This window comes from Crocodylus siamensis, chromosome 9 (assembly GCF_052110815.1).
Source record: "Crocodylus siamensis isolate JL-2025a chromosome 9, ASM5211081v1, whole genome shotgun sequence".
Classification (NCBI taxonomy): domain Eukaryota; kingdom Metazoa; phylum Chordata; order Crocodylia; family Crocodylidae; genus Crocodylus; species Crocodylus siamensis.
Genome location: NC_143403.1, coordinates 1,784,110 through 1,802,479, shown reverse-complemented (window position 1 = coordinate 1,802,479; position 18,370 = coordinate 1,784,110). Strand labels below are relative to the sequence as shown.

The 18,370-nt window shown below is 57.8% G+C and overlaps 1 protein-coding gene across 1 annotated transcript; it reads left to right on the top strand.

The window, feature by feature from the left end:
- Window positions 1-735: 735 nt before the first annotated feature.
- Window positions 736-17,451, top strand: TCF25 (TCF25 ribosome quality control complex subunit). Its single transcript, XM_090063994.1, has 18 exons — window positions 736-910; window positions 1,480-1,647; window positions 3,016-3,087; window positions 5,092-5,216; window positions 5,926-5,991; window positions 7,091-7,173; window positions 7,732-7,862; window positions 8,981-9,080; window positions 9,737-9,830; window positions 10,934-11,026; window positions 12,001-12,106; window positions 12,578-12,737; window positions 13,660-13,747; window positions 14,189-14,347; window positions 14,841-14,931; window positions 15,445-15,524; window positions 15,921-15,993; window positions 17,207-17,451. Exons 1-18 carry the CDS (start codon window positions 764-766, stop codon window positions 17,372-17,374), a joined length of 2,004 nt encoding a protein of 667 aa, XP_089920120.1. The 5' UTR covers window positions 736-763; the 3' UTR covers window positions 17,375-17,451.
- Window positions 17,452-18,370: the final 919 nt, after the last annotated feature.

Sequence of the window (18,370 nt, the reverse complement as noted above, 5' to 3'; positions counted from 1 at the left end):
CCTTGGACAGCTTTGTCCCCCCATATTAGCCCCTCTCCTTGGGTCCCTGCGGTGGCCCAGAGCCACAGACAGCAGCTGAGACCAGTGGGGCAGAAATAAAGGGCATGGGCCCTGCCCAGGGACCTGGGGCAGCTCGTGCGGGGCAGGTGGACAGCGAGCTCCTGCATCCGCCGACCTCAGGGTTTGTCGGGGTTCTGGTAGCAGTCAGAGGGGCCAGTCGGGATCAGAGGTCAGCCTGGGCCTCAAACACCGCCAGGAAGGCACGAGCCCATGTACGTCCCCTGGCGCTGGGTAGTGGCACCTGTGGGGTTTGGGCCCCCAGAGGGAAGTCTTCCAGCTGATGTCCCGGCACCAGCTGTGCCTCCGCAGACGGGATGGGCCCCTCTGGGAAATGTCTCCAGAGCGCAGCCAGCTCTGAGATGGGAACGGGGCTTGAAGGGGACACAGGGAGCGCCCAAGGGACGCTAAGGGGCCTGCTGCAGGGAGCATTAAGGGACCTCCAGGGCCAAGCTGGCCCCTGCGCGTGGAGGGAGGCAGGGGCTGCTGGGGCAATGACCATGGCCACGCTCTCCCACCAGGGCCCCAGGGACAGGGTCCTCGCACCTCGTGGAACACGTGGGAGAGGGGGACTTATCTCGCGCGGGGGGAGGTGCGAGAGAAGTGGCGGCGCCGAGCAGGGCGCGTGCGCAGGCGGCGTCGGCCGGCGACGCGCCTCAGTGACGTTCAGCGCGCAGGCGCAGTGCGCGCGGTGGCCCGGGTCCCTATGTCGAGGCGAGCGCTGCGGCGGCTGCGGGGGGAGCAGCGGGGCCAGGAGCCCCTGGGGCCGGAACCGGAACCGGAACCGGAACCAGAACCAGAACCAGGCGGCGAGAGGGGGCCGCGCCGGGGGGTCGGCAACCTCTACGAGCTGGTGAGGGGCTGGGCTGGGCTGGACTAGGGCGGGGAGACTGGACTGGACCAGGCTGGGGTGGAGGGCTCTGCACTGGGCTGGATTCGTTTGGGCGGGGCTGGACTGGGGCTGGGCTGCAGGGCGGTGAACCGGGCCCGGGGTCAGACCAGGACACAAGGGTCAGACTGCACAAGACCCCTGGGGGCAGGCCAGACTGAACCGGGTCGGGCCAGGGCTGGGACTGGGGGCCCTGGGGGGCTGTGGGTGGGGTTGACCCAGGAGCACGGGCCGGCTGGGGTGGTTCTGGGCAGCTCGGGCCCTCCATGCCTGGTGCAGCGCAGGGCTCCCAGGCACCTGCTGCTCTGCGGGAGCTAGGACCCCTGCACCCTCCTCTGGCCTGTCCAGCAGGGGTTGGGGCTGGCCAGCCCACGCAGCACTGGCTGGGCCCTGCCCCCCAGGCCCTCTCAGGCACCTCATCCAGCCCCCTGCCATGTGGCACCCACTGCCCCAGCTCCTTGTGGGGGGTGAGATGTAGCTGGTCCTGAGCTGCTGGGATAGGTGGGGTCCGGCCTGACCCCTGTGGTGCACAGATCAACAACGAGGAAGAGTCAGAGGAGGAGCCGTCAGCCCCAGAGGAGGCAGCAGGCTCCAGACTGAAAGGGCATGGCGCTGCCGGCAACACCAGAGAGGCAGAGAGCAATGGGCACAGAGATGGAGGAGCCCTGGAGCACCAGGACCACAGCACAGTGAAGCCGCAGGTACCTTGCAGGGCATGGGGGAGGGCTGCTGCATGGCCTGTCTTCTGGCTGCAGAAGCACAGTCCTTTCCCTTGGGTAGCTGTGAGGGTTGTCCCACGGGGCTGGAACACATGCCCCCCAGGCAGAAGGGGTATAAAGCTAAATGTGGGATAAAGGACATGCGGCAAGCATTGGTTGATATAATGCTCCCTATTCATGGTGCCTCCCTGCCTGCGGAGCTGTCATGCACACTTGTCCTCACCCTGCCCTGGCCAACAGAGGAAAGGAAGAGTCTGATTTCTGTCTGCTCACTTCCCCAAGCTGCTGTGGAGCTCAGCTCGATGGGGTGTGCTCTCGGACTAGACCGGGGCTGGGATGTGGGAAGGTCAGTGTGACGCCTGGTGATGTTGCCATGCAGCTTAAAGCAGAAGGGAGAAGTTCCCAGAAGTAAGTACCTGTGCTGCTGTTGCAAGCCCTCTGTCGAGTTCATGCAAAACGGCCGAAAGCCAGGAAACCCAGGTGTCTGAAAATAGAAATGATTTCCCTTTATGGTAGGCCTTAACTATGTAGCTCTTGGGCCCCTCACAGGGGCTGACTTTAGCTTGATAAAATGCACCAAAGCGTTTCCTGTGGAGATAAATATGTGGAGAAGTGCATGGATGTTCCCTGGCAATAGTGATCTGGGAGCTTTCTTTTCTTGTAAATGCTCCTCCTGCATCTTGGCCGTAGGTGATGGCAGAGGAGAGAAGCCCACTGTGCACGGCACTGAGATACGTGGGTGCGTTCTGGATTTCAGACTCTCCTCTTGGAGACCTGGTTCTGGAGCATGCGCTTTGGTGGTAATATCTGTGTGGACCCCCCCAGGGCTCCTGGCAGTATGCCGTTAACCTTGTGTGGAGGAGGTGGCATAGATAGCAGTGCACCGGCCTGCCTGTGGGACAAGGCTGGGTAGCACCATCTGCTGTAGTTGTCTGTGGAGAATGAGGTGCTTTCTGGGTGCTGCGCGTCTCTGGTGACGGGTGATTTTTTGGGGGGCATTGCTCAACACATAGGAGAGAATAAATGGAAGCAGCCGTCTCTGAGGCTCGAGAGAGAATCCCCAGAATCTCTTGTGCTAGATAATCTGCCCCAGGCACTGATATAAGAGTATCTGAGGTTCATCTTAACCCCTTTGGTTTGGGAATGATAGAGTTGCTTTGCTGTGCCCTGGTCACAGTCTTCCCATTACACTGTTGTCACGTGTTGGAGACCAAGCAGAATGGCTTTCTCCTGGACTGAGTCTGTGACAGTTGGTCTCTTCTTTAGTGATGCCATCTCCCTTGCAGCATCCCCCCAGGACTGTATTGCTGTGCGCTCACTGACATGTCACCCGTTCTGCTTCTCTCCTAGCCCAACTCAAATAAGGCACGGAAGAAAAAGAAGAAACGGAAAAACAAGAGGACTCCAGTCAGTGAAACTCCGGTACATCGGCATCAAGTTCTCGGGGGTTAGCACCCCTCCTGCCCTCCCTCCCTGCCCTGTGGTTCCCCCTAATCTGTGCAGTGTTCTGGGTCTCCATACAAAAAGGGCTCCCTCTATACTGCTCTTATTTGGAGAGCATAGCTGCTACTCGATAGTCTCTGAGTTCAGCCGTTGGGATTCGACCAGCCCAGCAGCAGCTGACTGATGCTGGAGTCTTCAAACCAGTGCCTCTTTCCATCTTGTCTTGGGGTGGAATTCTCTGGGATTTTGCCCTCCATTTACCCATTCCCATGTCCTTCCTGACCCAACCCCAGTGCCCCTTTCTGCTACACCGTGCCAGATGCAGCATTTTGTAGCTGTTAGTGCTCCAAGCACTGGCAACAAGGGCCTGAGAGCCGCACTGGTGCTCTCTCCCGGGTGCCCTTCCCCTGCATAGCAACACACTTTACTCTTGCTGGGCTACTGCCCAGGTGACCATAACAGCAAAAGTGTGGCCAAGAGCAGCAGCTGGTGCCAGGCATGGGGGTAGTGAATGTGTGTGTTCATGGGACTGCATTGTCCTGGCTGTCCCAGTCTGGCTAAACAGTCTCCTTCCAAGGAAGTTGCCAGGTTTTTCTCTGTTTTTTCTGAGTCAGGAACCTCATACACCCAATCTCTGTGTGCAGAAACAGCAATACAAACAAGAAGATCAGGTATCATTCAACCAAAGTATTCCTGTTGTCAAAGCCTTAAAAAAACCGACCATTCAACCACACAGAACCCAAGTTTGATGTAGTTCAAATCAGCTTCTGTTAGTGGCCTCTTTGGCAGGTGCAGAGGGAATGCTTTCTTCTCAACTCATCAGCTGGTTTGGCTTAGAGACTGGCTTGTTCAAGACTCAGAGAAACCAGAGACAGAGCAGGACAGTTTGTTTTTCTTTCCCAGTCCAAGACAGCTCGTTGTGAGATATTGAAGGTCATGGTAACCAGAAAAAACTTGGGTAGCTCACTAAGGCAAGGTCATCCTTCCTTTGTGCGCCTTAAGTCTTATTGAAAAGTTTGTATTTTGGATAAACCAACTTAAGGGTGTCATGTTTAGCTAATTAGAATGTTTTTAGGAGACAGTTGTGTGTTTCTCTTTGGATTTCAAGTGCAATTTAAGGTAGATCATGAAGTGTTACCTTTTGAATTAGAAATGGCTGAACGCTGCTTTTCTTATGTAATAAAGTGTAAAACTGCAAGAATCTGAATGGAGGTAGAGCTGCATAAATAGGAGTGTGTCTAGAGACAGTATATCCTCTTGGTTAAGAAGTACTGAGTTGTACCAATTAGGCAAATAGCTTAAGTGTAAATTAAAGCCTGGTTCAAATATGTGCCTGAAATCAACCCCCTCCCCAACCCAGTTTTTGCAGGTTTGGGTCCAAGTTTGGCTGGGATCCTTATGGTGAGCATTGTGGGGGGCGAGGACAGGCTGTCAAGTAGGCGTTGAAGGCTGGCTCCCTAGCGGACAGTTGTGTAGTGCTAGGAGTATTCGCAGTTGCACTGAGATGCCAAAGAGCTTAACCTGAATCCAGTAGAAGTGGACCGTGGCACTAGCAGTGTGGGTTGAGGTTGGGTGATGAGTTCAGACACCCACACTCAGACCTGCAGGTTGGTTTGCTGAGGCCAGAAGTGGACCCTCAAGATCTTCCAGTCTGACCTACAGTGTCCAAGCCAGAGGCACACCTAGAGCCCCTTACTGTCAGCTTGGCCCCAAGCTGCTGGGCTGGAGTGGCTCTTTTAGTAAGACATCTAGGCTAATGATGGGGAACGTGTGACAAGGCATCAGGGAGGGGCCCCAGCCTAGCGTGACAGCTCAGTAGCAAGGGGAAGCATGTGGGAGCAAAGAGGCAGGGCAGAAAGTGCAGGTGGAGCAGCAAGGAGTGAAGCAAGAGTAGAGGACAAGGGCCTGATGTGCCAACAGGGGCAGGATATGTGAGGCTGATGCAGTACTTTAACAAGGGCAATGTCTCGCTTGTGCCCTAAGGAAGATGACGACCTGGAGGATATTGACAGCCTTCTGGAGAAGATCGAGGAGGCCAACGGGCACTCGCACCAAGTGCTGAGTGGAGTGATAGCAGACAGCCGGCCGCTGCTCTATGTGGAGCATAGGTACCACGCCCTGCCTCCCTCTTGCTTTTCCAGGAGCCTTTCTGTTGTTTGTTGACCGTGGGACATCAGTGCTGTAGGGAGATCCCATCCCCAGAGCTCTGGGTTATGCTTATCCCAAGCCAGCAAAGGGTCTGCTAGACAGGCCTTGAGCGGACTGTATTTGAGACTGTCAGCGGCCCTGAATTGCAGCCATGATGACTCAGCCTCAAGCATTCAGCAAAGCACATCTTCCCTTTCTCCAACCCTGCAGCTGCCTGGAATGCAGTGCAGCGGGTGGCCCCTGGGCTGGTGTCATCCCTGGGTCCAGTGTTCCATGTCTACAGCCATAGTGAGTTCATAGCTCAGCTGTGGCCCATGTGCCAAGCTGGCTTGCAGGCAGCTTCACTGTGTGGCAGTTGATTTGATGATCTTCTCTAGAATCAGGCACTTGCACTAATGACAGCAGCTACCCTGGAGAGGGCAGTAGCATTATTCTCTCAGAAAAACCTTTGAGACAGCTCTCAGCCTTTGCAAGCAGCAGGCTGAGCGATTGGCTGTGAAACCTCACTGTGGTTACACACACGGGTGGGTATCATTTCCCTTATGGGTGAGCTGACATTATGTAAAGCAGAAGCATCAGAGGTATTGTGTATTGTGGGGGTGGGTGGGCCCTATGCTGGCCTGCAGTGACTCTGGGTGAGTCTTCTCATCATGGGCTTTGGTTTTGCAGAAATTTGAATCCTGAGAATGAGCTGAAGAGATACTTTGGGGCCCGGGCAGTTCTGGGTGAGCAGAGGTGAGGCCAGTCCTGCACTGGGACCTTTGGCAGTCACATTTAGTCTAACCCCTTCCTGAGGCAGGATCAGCCCTGTCCAAACCAACCCAACAAACCCGTTGTCTGACAAGCACAAGACCTCACACCCAAACCTGCCACGGGTAAAGCAGGGAGACCATGGCAGCCAATGTCCTGTTTCTATAAAAAGTTTTCAATTGAGACATCGCAGGGAGAGGCCCGCACCCCCTGGTACAGAGGAAGGCAAGCCCTACCCCCACCTCCCCACCCTGTACCAGTCTGGCCATGGGGTAAAATTCCTTCCTGACCCCAGTGCTGCGTCGGTCTGACCCTGAGGAGAGGGACAAGACCCTGTAACCAGGACCCTCCAGGGCTGAGTTCCAGCAGAAGTATTGGCACAGCCCAGTCCCCATCCCCAGTCTGGGCTGCAGCCGGCACCCAGTGCCTTGGTGGAAGGCTTAAAATAATAATACCCAGCCCTATATATGATGCATGTTCTTCCCTGTCCTTGGTGTCCCAGGCTGAGCTGCCAGTGCTGCTCCTCCCCAGGGTGCCTGGTGTGTCCTAGAAGGGTGCTTACAGACATGGTCACCCCTTCCTGACTTGTTGAAGAGGCCTCTTCAGGGTGGGGGCAGTGACTTAAGAGTAAAGTTGTATCCCTAGATGCGTGTAAGAAACCCAGGCTGTGTCCAGACTCTCCCCATGTGCTCTGCTGTTGCTTTTGTCTCATAAGCCTCCCTTCCGTTATGGACTCGGGCCTTTCCAAAGCCGCATCTGGTGAAGAGGTGCTTGGTTGTTGCTAGGATGAAATCTCAATGGGATGTGTAGGGTGGGGCTTGCATCTTACCTGGGGGAGGTAGGGATAGGGTGGCACAGACCCACAGGTGGTATCCCCAAGAAGCCATGGGCAGGCCAGGGTGCTGGAGAGGTTGAATCCATTTAGGTGTGGCTACAGTCAGAGGAAGTGATGGGAGTGGTTGCCATACTCTGGAAACGGTCCCTTAGCTTCCCTTCACTATGCTTGCTTTGGTCCCATCCTGCATCCGGCTGATATGATCCATGAAGTACGTAGAAGGGATGGCCTAAGTGTTGGTTTCCACAGGCCACGGCAGAGGCAGCGCCAGTATGTCCGCAGCACATGGCTGACAGCTCCCAAGGACACCTGGCCACGCTACAGCAGAACCGGTAAGACCTCTGCTATGGCCTTCTCTCCAGCCTGTCGTTAGCCTGCGCTTCCTGGTTCCACTGCTGGGCTGTGGCCAGGGCCTGGTCAGCCTGCAAAGGCTGCTGTGGCTCTTACTGGCCACCAGGCCCCAGCTTGCACTAGCTGTGTCAGCCCCTGGCGTGGTGCCCTGCCTCTGCCTTGCTCAGACAGAAGCAACATTGCCAGCACCAAGCTGGAGCTTTGTGTGACTCTTTCATTTTCTTTCAAGGCTCACAGGCATTGGGTGTCTCCGGTCCTAGAAGGGTTTTGCCCTTGGGTAGCATGTTTGGAGAAGGGTGGGGGGCAGACTTGGGGCTTTGGGGAGATGTGGACACAGGAAGTATTCACCTTTGAACTCTCCTAGGATCCTTGGCAGGGTGGCTCATGGACTTACCAGCATGAACAGGGTCCCTTAACCCTAAGTGAATCCAGCTTTGGGGCAGAGAGGAGTTTGGAGCCTCTTGGCTTGTCTGTACCAGCTGGTGGTGGCTGTCTCCATCTCCCCAAGGGAGCACTAGCCCTTCGCACTCTCCTCCCAGGTATTGGTATGCAGCTTCTGGAGACACGGCGGGGAGCGCAGTACTTTACCTTTGAGCACCATCGTGAGTACCAGCAAGTGCAGTTCAAGTTCCTAGACGCCGTGGAGTCCATGGACCCAAACAACATTGTGGTAGGTCCGTCAGGCAGCTGGCAGCCCCCTTGCCTGATACAAGGCCACTGCCTTGTGGTGATGAGGGGCCTGGGCACCACTCCCATCTTGCTCAGAGCAGTAGACTCCCACAGGACTTCTGCTAGATCAAAGTGAAAGACGGCCTGTTTGGGTCCCTGCTGCATGCAGCATTTCCTGGTCAGTTGTGGAGGGAGCCGGTGGGTCCATCTCGTGCAGGTGAAGCCAGGGCCAGGCGCCATGCTAGTGTGAGGCAGAGCTTGAATGGTTCTGCAGGACATTCCTCCCAAGTTAGGGGCTTCCATAGAGAACAGACCTCCCAGCCAGCAAACAAAGCCTCATTGTCTTCCCTCTTCAGCTGGGAAAGGCAAAATACTACATAACATGACTTTTAAATGCAGGGTCTAACAGCTGTTCATTTATAACCCGCTTCATGGAAGACGCTGCGCGTTCGCTCTTCCTGGTATGTGGGGAGAACAGTGCCTGCGTTGAGGTCTTGCTGAGCGAGTCCGAGCTTGTTAGACTGGATAACAACATTTGTAGGGTGGAAGGGCAGGCTGGCAGCTATGCTGCTCCGTGCCCAAATGCAGCATGTTGAAGCTCTAAACCCAGTCTTCCTCCGCTTCAACCAAGCACGAATAGATGCACTTGAGGGAGTTTTTAAAAGGACCCTTGTCCAGCGTCCTTTTACTTTTGCTTCCCTGCCCCCTGGTCACGTCTGTGGTCACCCTGAGCTTGTTGTCATGCCAGCTTGCTGTTCATCAGACCAAGGTGGTGAGAGCACGTGGTGCTTGGCCTTGGTGTAACAAGCCTGAGCCTTGGCCCTGATGTGGTCTCGTGTCTCATACAAGAGGGCTGTGATGGCCGGGGCGGGATCCTGTTACTTTCAGGCCTGGAAGTGACAGTGCTGCTGAATGAGCCCAGCTGGGGCCCCATTAGGGTCAATTTCCAGCACCCCTTTCCCTTGCTCTCCGAGTCATACAGACTCCCTCCGTACAACCCTTGTCTTCCTGGAGCCAGCCTGCCCTTGACTCCCGCGGGGGTGTATGTGGGGGGGGGGGGTGTTACTTTGTGTGAAGGCTTATTTCCACACACACACCCCCCCTTGGCTTTTCCCACAGCTCTTGCTCCAGATGAACCCATACCATGTGGACTCACTCCTGCAGCTCAGTGACGTGTGCAGGATGCAGGAGGATCAGGAGATGGCCCGAGACCTCATTGGTAAGGGGGTGGGGCATGGAGTAATGTGCTCTGAGCATCATGGCTGGAGCTGCCAGGTCGCCCCACTGATGCTGGGCAGTCCCAGTGTTTGGGCATGCCAGCTGTGGGACAGGGATCAGAGCAGCACCTATGGTGGTGCAGGCTTAGGTCTAGGAAGTGTCGGCTGCTTTTTAAGCGGGGCTGTTACACCTGGGCCAAGGCCAGTGGCACAGTGGGATGCCCCTGCAGTCCCAGGGAGTTGCTGAGTGACGCTGGTCTCTGCATCTTTGGTGCTGAGACCCCAGGCAGGCAGTGCTCAGAGCCCCAGGCCTGGCTGTCCTACAGAAGAGTGTGAGTGCTCATAGCCAGAGCACACAGTATGACCAAAGGCCCTGGCTCCTCAGTCCTTCATCCCAGAATAGCAGAGACAGTCCCTGGTCTCCAAGCCCTGCCCCAGGGGTAAGTGGCATCTGTGACCTCTGCTGAGATGGCCCCTGAGAGAGCAAGCTGTTGCCATGGCTGAGCTCCTCACCAGGAAGCGACACCAGCCTGTTCCACATCCCCAGGACTCCAAGCAGCCGTCAGTGGGTCGAGTCTTGGGGTTTGGCTGTGGTGGCATAGTTGTGGGGTCCTGTGCTTGGTAAATGGCCTGCTGAGGGCCCACGTGTTGCTTGCAGAGAGGGCGCTCTACAGCCTGGAGTGCGTGTTCCACCCCGTGTTCAGCCTCACCAGCGGAGCCTGCAGACTTGACTACCGGCGGCCAGAGAACAGGTGGGCCAGCTCGCACTCCTCCCCCTTGTCTCATGGTCGTTCACACTGTGTCCATGTCAGCATACAGCTGACCCAGCTCTGGCATGGGCATTAGCTATAGAATCGCTCTAGCCAGTAGTAGATGCTGCAGACGCTGCTCCCTCTGTACCTTGGGTTTGTCCATTAGTCCAGCGCTGGCTTCGCAACCAGTTCTTTTGCATGGCCTATTGAATGCCTATTGGGGTGTGTGGCTCCACCCAGCATGCACAGCCAGGGAAGGCCACAGGCCTTTGGCTGGCAGGCGCTGTGTTGTCACAGCCCTAAGCCTTCAGAATGCACCCATGCAACACTCAGTCACTGCAGCCCAGGCTGGGGATGAGGACTGGGCTGTACCAGTGCTTCTCCTGGTACTCAGCCTGGAGGGTCTTGTCCCTCTGCTCAAGGTCAGACCAATGCCAGATTTGGGGTCAGGAAGGAATTTTCAGATTGATACAGATGAGGGGGGTTGCCTTCCTATGGAGTGGGGACATGGCCTTTGCCAGGGATCTCTTGAGCATTTATTGACAACCTGTTATAGAAACAGGACATTGGCTGCTGTGTTCCTCCCCCTGCTTTACCTGGAGCAGGTTTGGGGGTGATTGTAGTTTTACTGAGAGATTAGACAAGGGATTTGTTTAGGATTGTTTGAACGGGGCTGATCTTGGCTCAGGCAAGGGTTGGACTAAACCACCTCTGGAAGTCCCTTCCAACCCCAGTTCTCTGTGGTTCTTTGATTTCTCTCTTGTCTCCTGGGTCCCAGGCCCCAGCTCCATATCTGCTACAGACTGAGGTCTGAGGTGAGGTTGAGCTGCATTGTTAAGATCTACAGCTCATCCTGTTCAATAAAAAGCAGGGAGTTGGGTGGGAGATGAAGTGCTGGGACCTCGCAGCCCACACCCTTGCCTGGAAAGCTTCTGGCCAGCATGCAGATGAGTCTGTGTGATGGCTGCCTGTCCTCCATCTGAGATCTCCCACCAGTGTCCCAGGGAGCAGTGTCCAGGCCAGCAATGGGGTCCCATCCTTAGGTGGGGAGGGGGGTATTAGTGCTCACCTGGATGGTTTTGAAGCTGCTCCCCTCCTTGCAGGGCATTTTACCTGGCTCTCTTCAAGCACATGATGTTTCTGGAAAAGCGAGGCTGTCTTCGCACGGCGCTGGAGTTCTGCAAGCTTCTCCTTAGGTTGGTACCTGGGGCTGGGGCTGGGCCTGCCCGTGCTGTGGCTGCCAGTTGGGGCTCTGTGTTGCTGCCATTTGGGGCTCTGATTCCTCAGAGGGACGTGCTCTGAACAGTGCCCTTGTGTCACATCTCACTGGGCTCGGCAGGGGCAGGGGAATCTCCTACCTCTGTTGTGCTAGAGAAAGCAGCAATCTTTGGAAGAGGACTTTGAGCAGACCCACAGAGTCCCCCTGTCATAAGCCTGGGCCATCTTCTCTTCTCTTGTGCTGAACTGTGGGTCTGTCTGGCTGACCAGGGTGGCAGGGGAAGAGTCGGGAGGTGTTTCTGCTGTCCTGTTATTCCTTTGACAGCTCTAGTGCCCTTGGGACAGGTCCTGCACTTGACGAGGATACCTGGGTTGTGGGGCCTCAGAGAACCCTAGTTTGATCACACATAGCGCAGGCTGTAGGATTCCCTGGATGAGCAGGAGTCAACCTGGGAGCTGCCTGAGAGAGTTTGTACCTTGCCAAAGAGAGCTGCACTCTCCCTCTTTGAGGAAAAGCCAGGCCCTGCTGTCCCATTTCCCCCCTGCCAACTCCTGGTTTGTGCCCCTGCCTGTGATGCAGTGCTTCAGGGAACCTTCTTCTCCAATCCTAGATACAGGAATGCTGCTAGCTGTGACCCTCCTGCCAAGCGGAGATCATAAACTCATAGGGTCCCCAGGGACCTCAGGTCATCTGGGCCAGCCCCTGAGAGGGAGGCTGTTCCCAAAACAGCCCAGTCCAGTGCTTCTCCAGACTCCTAAAGGAGTTTCCACAACTTCCCTGGCCCTGAGATGGTGCTTTCCCCCTCCGGTTCCATCTCGAACCATGGCCGGTTTGGGGCCCAATGGAAACTCTGAGGCAGGACATCCTGTTTGGTGCCAAAGTGCATGCAGCTGCTGCAAACCATCTTAACGTTGTCCTGGTTTGTTCCCTCCTGACCTCCCCTCTCCAAAGCCTTGACCCAGAGAACGACCCACTGTGCTCACTGCTTATCATCGATTTCCTGTCACTTCGAGCTCGGGAATACACTTTCCTGACCCGCGTCTTCCAGGAGTGGGAGGTGAGCTGTCAGCAGGAGGGAGGTCAGAGCCAACCAGGAGCAGTTCTGGGGGCTCTGGGAGCTGCAGGGGCAACTGTGCTGGGCAGCAGGAGGGTCCAGACCCTCCCTCCTATCGACAGAAAGGCAGCGGGGTAGTCTCCTGCAGCCCTTCTCTGCACCAGGCTTCAAGCGCTGCCCATGCCTTGCTCTGACAACCAAGCAGGATAGGACTAACCCTTTGTGGGCTTGTGGGCTATGAGGGGCCTGCGTGAACCACTGCAGCTGGGGCATGAGGAACCCTTAAACCCAAGCTCTGAGCCTGACCAAAGCGATCATGCGTGCATCACATTGCTTCCTCTGGATGGCTGTGGGGAAACTGAGGCACAAAATGGGGCCTGAGGAGTGCCCTGAAGGCGGCATAGCATGGTGCTGCCTTGCGGGGCCACCCAGCCCCTCCAAGGTCACAGTGAGACTCTTTTCCCCACTCCCCAGAGTCACCGGAACCTGTCCCAGCTCCCGAACTTCGCCTTCTCAGTGCCACTGGCATACTTCCTGCAGAGCCAGCAGGAGGAGCTCCCGGACCCAGAGCAGGGCCTGGCACGCGAGAGGGCAGCCCAGCTCATCCAGCATGCCCTCATCATGTTTCCTAGTGGTGAGTTGGCAGCAGGCACCCCTGGGTGGCTTCTCGTCCCATCCTGTATCACCGAGTCCAGGATTGGTACTCATCCAAGGGCCATGCTTGGCATCCAGAGTGGCACAGGTGGGCCCTGCCTTTGCTACCAGAGAGAGGTGACCATGGACTTGGTCCCACAGGTCAAAGCAGGGAGGCTGATAGGGACCTGAACTGCAGAGCAAGGCTCTTAGTGTGTGTGGGTTGGTGCTCCCTGTGCCCCCTTTCCACCTGGTGTGGTGGTGGAGCCACAGATCCCAGGCCCCTCAGGCCTGTGGGAAGACATCTATCTGCTGCTTCCATCCCAGGTCTCCCTGCCCTTCCCCTGCCTATAGGTCTGTGCGCTTAGACCGGGGAAGGCGCGGGTCCCAGTTGTGGAATGGCAGGAGGGTTTAACGCAGGTTCCCCAAGCCTGGCTGTTTGTGCTCTCTGCCTGCTTCAGAGGCACTGTCCTGCTTTCACTGTGCCGCCTGGAGCTGCTTGTTCACAACTTCCTCCACCCAAGGCCCCTGCCCCTATGAGGAATCATGCAGTGCCTCTGGGCAGGAGGGGACGGAGATTGCCAGGACCAGCTAGTCTGTGTCAGCAAGAATGACCAGCTCTGAACAAAGGGGGCCAGTTTGCGCAGCTTCTTGCCATAAGCCATCCTTGTGCTGGTAGTGGTAGTGGCTAGAATGAGCTCTTTGTTCCCACGCCAAGGCCAGAGCTGCTAATGGCCTGAGCTGGCACCTTATTCCTTTGAAAACAGCTTGGGCCTACTCCTGCCATCTGCTTTAGCCATAGCAGAGCCAGCATGGGTTGGGTGGGGCTTTTTCCCAGGTCAGGGGTCTCTGGGGAGCCTGGTGACTGGTGCTGACAGCAGTGCCCTGGGGCACGGGGTTGCTCTGTGCTTCCTCTCCCACAGTTCTGATGCCATTGCTGGATCGCTGCAGCGTGCAGCCAGATGCCCGTGTGGCTTCGCATCCCTTCTTCGGACCCGCCGCACAGATAAGGTAAGGGCCTTGAGAAGTGGGGTCTCTGCCAGGCTGCTTAGCTCACTTGGTAGCTTTGTGCTCCTGTTTGCACGGAGGGGAGTGACTGCTGTTTCCTGGCAAGGGTGGGGGGCCGCACATGCTGCATGGGAGAGCTCTCATGCCACTGGGCTGGGCAGAGGTTCATCCCGCAGCTGGTGAGCCCTTTGGCACAAGGCCTAGATTGCACGTGTGCCCTGGGCACTCTGCCTCCCTGTTCGCCTCGGCAAGGCCTCGGGGTTTCTCGGCCCTGAGACTGGAATGGCTGGAGCCAGCTGTCCCAGGGAAGGGCCCTGCTGGATTCTCAGACCCGAGGCCAGACGACATGGAGCTGGGGTGCAGATGGTGACTGCAAGGTCGCAGTTCTCTTGGAGGGGTTAGCAGGCAGGGCCCACGCTGTGCTACAGCCTCCATGTTCTTCAGCCAGCCGCCCGCCCTGAACCAGCTGGTGTGCCTGTACGTGGCAAGGACACATGCGCTATGGAAGGACCCGGTCGTCATGTCCTGGCTGGAAACCAGTGTCCATGAGGTGCTGCGCTTGGTGGAGGCCAACGACCCTGCCGTGGAGGAGTCCGAGCGGAAGTGAGTGTGGCAGTGTGGGGTGGGACATCCCAGTGACACACACAGCAGTGTCAGCCCTGCTGCCCTGGGCACAGGTCTGAATTGCTATGCATATATCCTGACAGTGCAGCTGGGAAGATGCAGTGGTGGCCAGGGTGGCACCAGCTTGGGCTGGGGGTTAAAAACAGAGCTTGACTGCCTGGTCTAGGGGATCTGGGGAGGGATGTGCAGGGGCCGTTTCCAGGTCTCCGCTCTCCTTTGCAGCCTGCTGGCTCCATTGATCCATTCAGCTCAAGGAGAGGTGCTGCTGGCACAGCATACACTGATGACATCTCTGAGCCTCTCTGTGCCCTCCTCCAGGGGCTGGCAGCCCCCGCGGGACCCTGGTGCTGACCAGAGCCAGGGTCTTTGGGGGCTAGGATGAGGCAGGCGTGGCCCCTGGGAGGCAGGAAGGCGCCTCGCGGCTATGGGTGCAGCTCACGCAGGGTGTCCTTTGTGGCTTCTCTCCCCATAGGCGGAAAGTGCGGTACCAGAGTGCGCCCAGGAACATCTACCGCCACGTCATCCTCTCGGAGCTGAAGGAGGCCACGGCCGCGCTGCCTCTGGTGAGGGCCCCGTGGGGCTGCGTGCTGTCATGTGCCTTCTGCCCTGAGCACGTGCTCCGCGTGCCTGAGCCAAGCCCAGTGGGGAAGCTGTGGGGACTGACAAGGCGGCTGCCTTCAGCCACCTCTGGTCCATCTTGGCCTGCCCCTAAGCAGTCGGGGTTTGTGGCTCACTGCTGTGAGAGATCCTCACGCCAGCCAGCAGCAGCCCCTTCCTGGAGTCACTGGGGCAGGGGAGGAGCTGGGCTGAGGACTTCCCAGGCACCAGAGCTGCGTCCTGAAGGCAGGAAACCCCCCAGGTGCATCTGGTGCAACCTCTTGTGCCAGGGCAGTGCAGGGTGCACTCCCCTCTGACCTCCCTTGGGGTCCAGCACCAAGCTGAGAGGCAGCCCCCTTGCCTCAGAGGCTCAACCTATCTCACGCCCAGCGTGCTGTGCCCATGGGGCTCCCTGCTGCAGGCTGTGTGCCCCAGGGCATGCTGCTGCCAGCCCCATGACCATGTCTCTGTCCCTGCAGGAAGTGACGTCGCAGCCTGTGATGGGGTTTGATCCACTGCCTCCCTTGGACTCTGTCATTTCCTACACAAGGCCTGAAAGGTATCGCCCCATCTCGCCCTGTTACCACATCTGGGGCTGCAAAGCGGGTGTGCGCACACTGGGTAGCTAGCTGCTCAGCTACGTGTTACATATGTCTTGTGTGCCCATCCACGCTGGGTACTGTTCCCCCTATGTGTATGGACTTGGCAGGCTGTGGGTGTCCAGGGGCAGGAGAGTCCAAGAGGAAGCAGGCTGCTGCACTTTGCTTCAGGGAAACCCAGCATCCAGGTGGCACCACGGGCTCATGGGCAGCTTTGTGTTGCCGGGTGGCAGAGGGAGCGGGCAGGGTCAGCCCCTCGTAGACCCGTGGCACCAAAGGCAGGGTGGGTGCAAGGGGTTCTGACATGAAACCGCGTGGGCTTCACTCAGCGGGGTCTTCTGGGTGTTCTCTTTCAGGACAAATCAACCATCCAGCGAAAGCACTTTATCTCTCTTCTTCCGATCGCTCTTGCCAAACTTTAACTTGCAGGTAAGCTTTGCCACTGGGTGCAAGTGCATCCATGTGGGCACATCCAGCCTCACGCCCACTTACTGCATGGGGCCTCTTGTGCCTGTCCTCAGCACAGCTATGCACTCCCACAAGGGCAGGTCAGTTGGGTGTCCTCAGGCTGCACTAGGCAAGGCTCTGACTTGGGCAGGGACCCCAGCCTCACCTGTCATTGAAAGCATTTGCCTGCATCCACATGGAGCCTCGCGTCCCTTAACTGACTCTGCAAAGGCAGTAGTGATGCTTCTCCCTGCTCAGTTCTGGGATAATTTAAGGGCTTGTGGGCTCTGCCCCAGGTTGCCCCCAGAATCACGGGTTGGTGGAACGCAGCCTATGTCTGGTCCTCACAGAAGCTGCAAGATTGTCACCCCCCGAGTCACCTGGGTGTGCCAACGCAGTGGGCTGCAGCAGGACCAGGACTTGGCAGCTGAGCCCACACCCCTGTTTACACCCTTTATGGATTGAAAGGGTAGCCCCAACACTCTGCTCGGGATGAACAGCTTGACTCGCAGGCCTGAGAGCTGCCTGGGACCTACTTTAGCCCCCGGGCTGTGTGCGCATGTATCCGGCTGCACGTGCTCCCCAGTCAGCGTTCCACGCCACATGCTAGCTCCTGTGTTTCCAGGGGGCTGTGTTCACTGCTGGCTGGGGCTGTCACTGGGTGTTTTGGAGCTCCCCCTTCCTGAGCAGCTGTCATGGTGCAGGGAGATGGGGAGGGCCTGTGTGCCCCCTCCCCTCTGCTATAACCCTTGCCATGAAGGGAGCTTTGTCCCATGTCCTGGCAGGCTGGGACTAAACATGCAGTGGTAGTCTGCTGCCCTTACCCATGCTGTAGTCATGTGTGATGCTATAGGGTCCGTCACGTGCTCCTCAGGGCTCCTCTCCCATTCATCAAGGCCCCTAACTCTTGTGCCCTGCCCCTGGGAAGGCAAGGCCTGGAGAGAAGCAACAGCCAGGGCCAGAAGCAGGGCTCCTCGGCTGTAACTGTTTGACCATGGCTTCTCTCCCCTGAGCCCTAGAGCCCCTCAGTGTAGCAGCAGCCGCTGGGTGTGTATGTGGGTGCTGAGCTTCTACCCAGGGGCTCCCCTGCACTCAGGCGTGGGACAGCTGCAGCCTGTGCGCCCCCGCTGCAGGTTCCCAGGGGCCGGGTGCTCATCTTGCCCTGCTCTCACCACACGCCTGCACTGTGTTGCAGGGGGAGGTCAGACGTGACGGAGATGAGGAGGCCGGCGCAGGGCAGGACCTGAACCAGGGCGTGAACCGACTCATGGCAGCCATGCGGGACATGCTCGCCAACATCCAGTTCCAGGAGCCCCCACGGGACGACAACCCTGACGGGGATGGCGACGGGGACTGGGACTGACCTCCCCAGCCCCCCCCACCCCCTTGCTGTCATGCTCTGTGTCACGCTGCAATAAAGTCCCACAAGCTGCACAGGCGCCTGTGAATCCCGCCGACTCCTCACCCCCAGGGCCCCTCCTCTGCTCGTTGAGGACACGGGGGGGCTGAGGAGGAGCCTGGTTGCGCCCTTGTGCTGAACCGAGACGAAGCCTTGGGAGCGCCTGCTGCTGCTGCCGGAGCCAGCTCTCAGCTCCCTGCCCTCAAGGTCTGAGTGTCCAGGTGGTGCCTGCCCAGCCTCCTCCCTGGCACCAGCCCCTCTGCACCCCTTTTCTTTATGCTACTTTGGTGCATGCTCCAGTGAAGCCCCTCGTGGCGGCAGAGCTGGGTCCAGGCGTGAGTCTCGCTCCAGCCCAGCCTGTGCCCTGCAGCAACTGGCCATGCTGCTTCTGCCCTTTGAAGTTGTTGACTGAGGTCTTTTTATAGCCAGGCTCTCAAAGGCCCCTTTCACAAAGCCAAAAATATTATTGCAGCACGTCACTGCACCGCTTGGCCTCCAGCGCCCCGGCTGCTGGCAGTCCCTTGTTTTGGGCAGCCCCTACATTCACGCCTAGCTCTGCCCCCACTCCTGCATCACACAGTGCAGTTACACAAGCTGGGTTTGCACAGGAGGGCAGGAGGCCATGGAGGGGCAAAGCTGCGCTTGGTGGTGAACACATGTCCTCTCCCTCCCCTGCTGTGGCCCTGTGCCCCTTGCTGCCAGCACAGCTGCTCCTCACCCCTTGTCACAGGAGCTGCCCAAAGCTGCTGGCCACGACATCTGCACCAAGGCTGGCACCTGTGTGGATTGTCAGCCAGGCAATGTGGCGGGGGCTGGGGAAGTGCTTGGAGTCCGGAGGAGTGAGGGCTGGGGAGGGAGAAACGGCACCCACGTGGTGTGGGCTTGTGGCGGCAGCTCTCGGGGCACTGCTCCCCTCCCTTGCAGGTCAGCTGCCACCTGAGCAGAGAGGCCAGGCACAGT

Bases quoted from the DNA above. Each gene is read 5' to 3' on its own strand.
- TCF25 (XM_090063994.1), top strand. From the start codon at position 764: ATGTCGAGGCGAGCGCTGCGGCGGCTGCGGGGGGAGCAGCGGGGCCAG. The intron at 7,174-7,731 runs GTAAGACCTCTG...CTCTCCTCCCAG, and splicing joins GCCACGCTACAGCAGAACCG to GTATTGGTATGCAGCTTCTG. The intron at 14,932-15,444 runs GTGAGGGCCCCG...CTGTCCCTGCAG, and splicing joins CCACGGCCGCGCTGCCTCTG to GAAGTGACGTCGCAGCCTGT.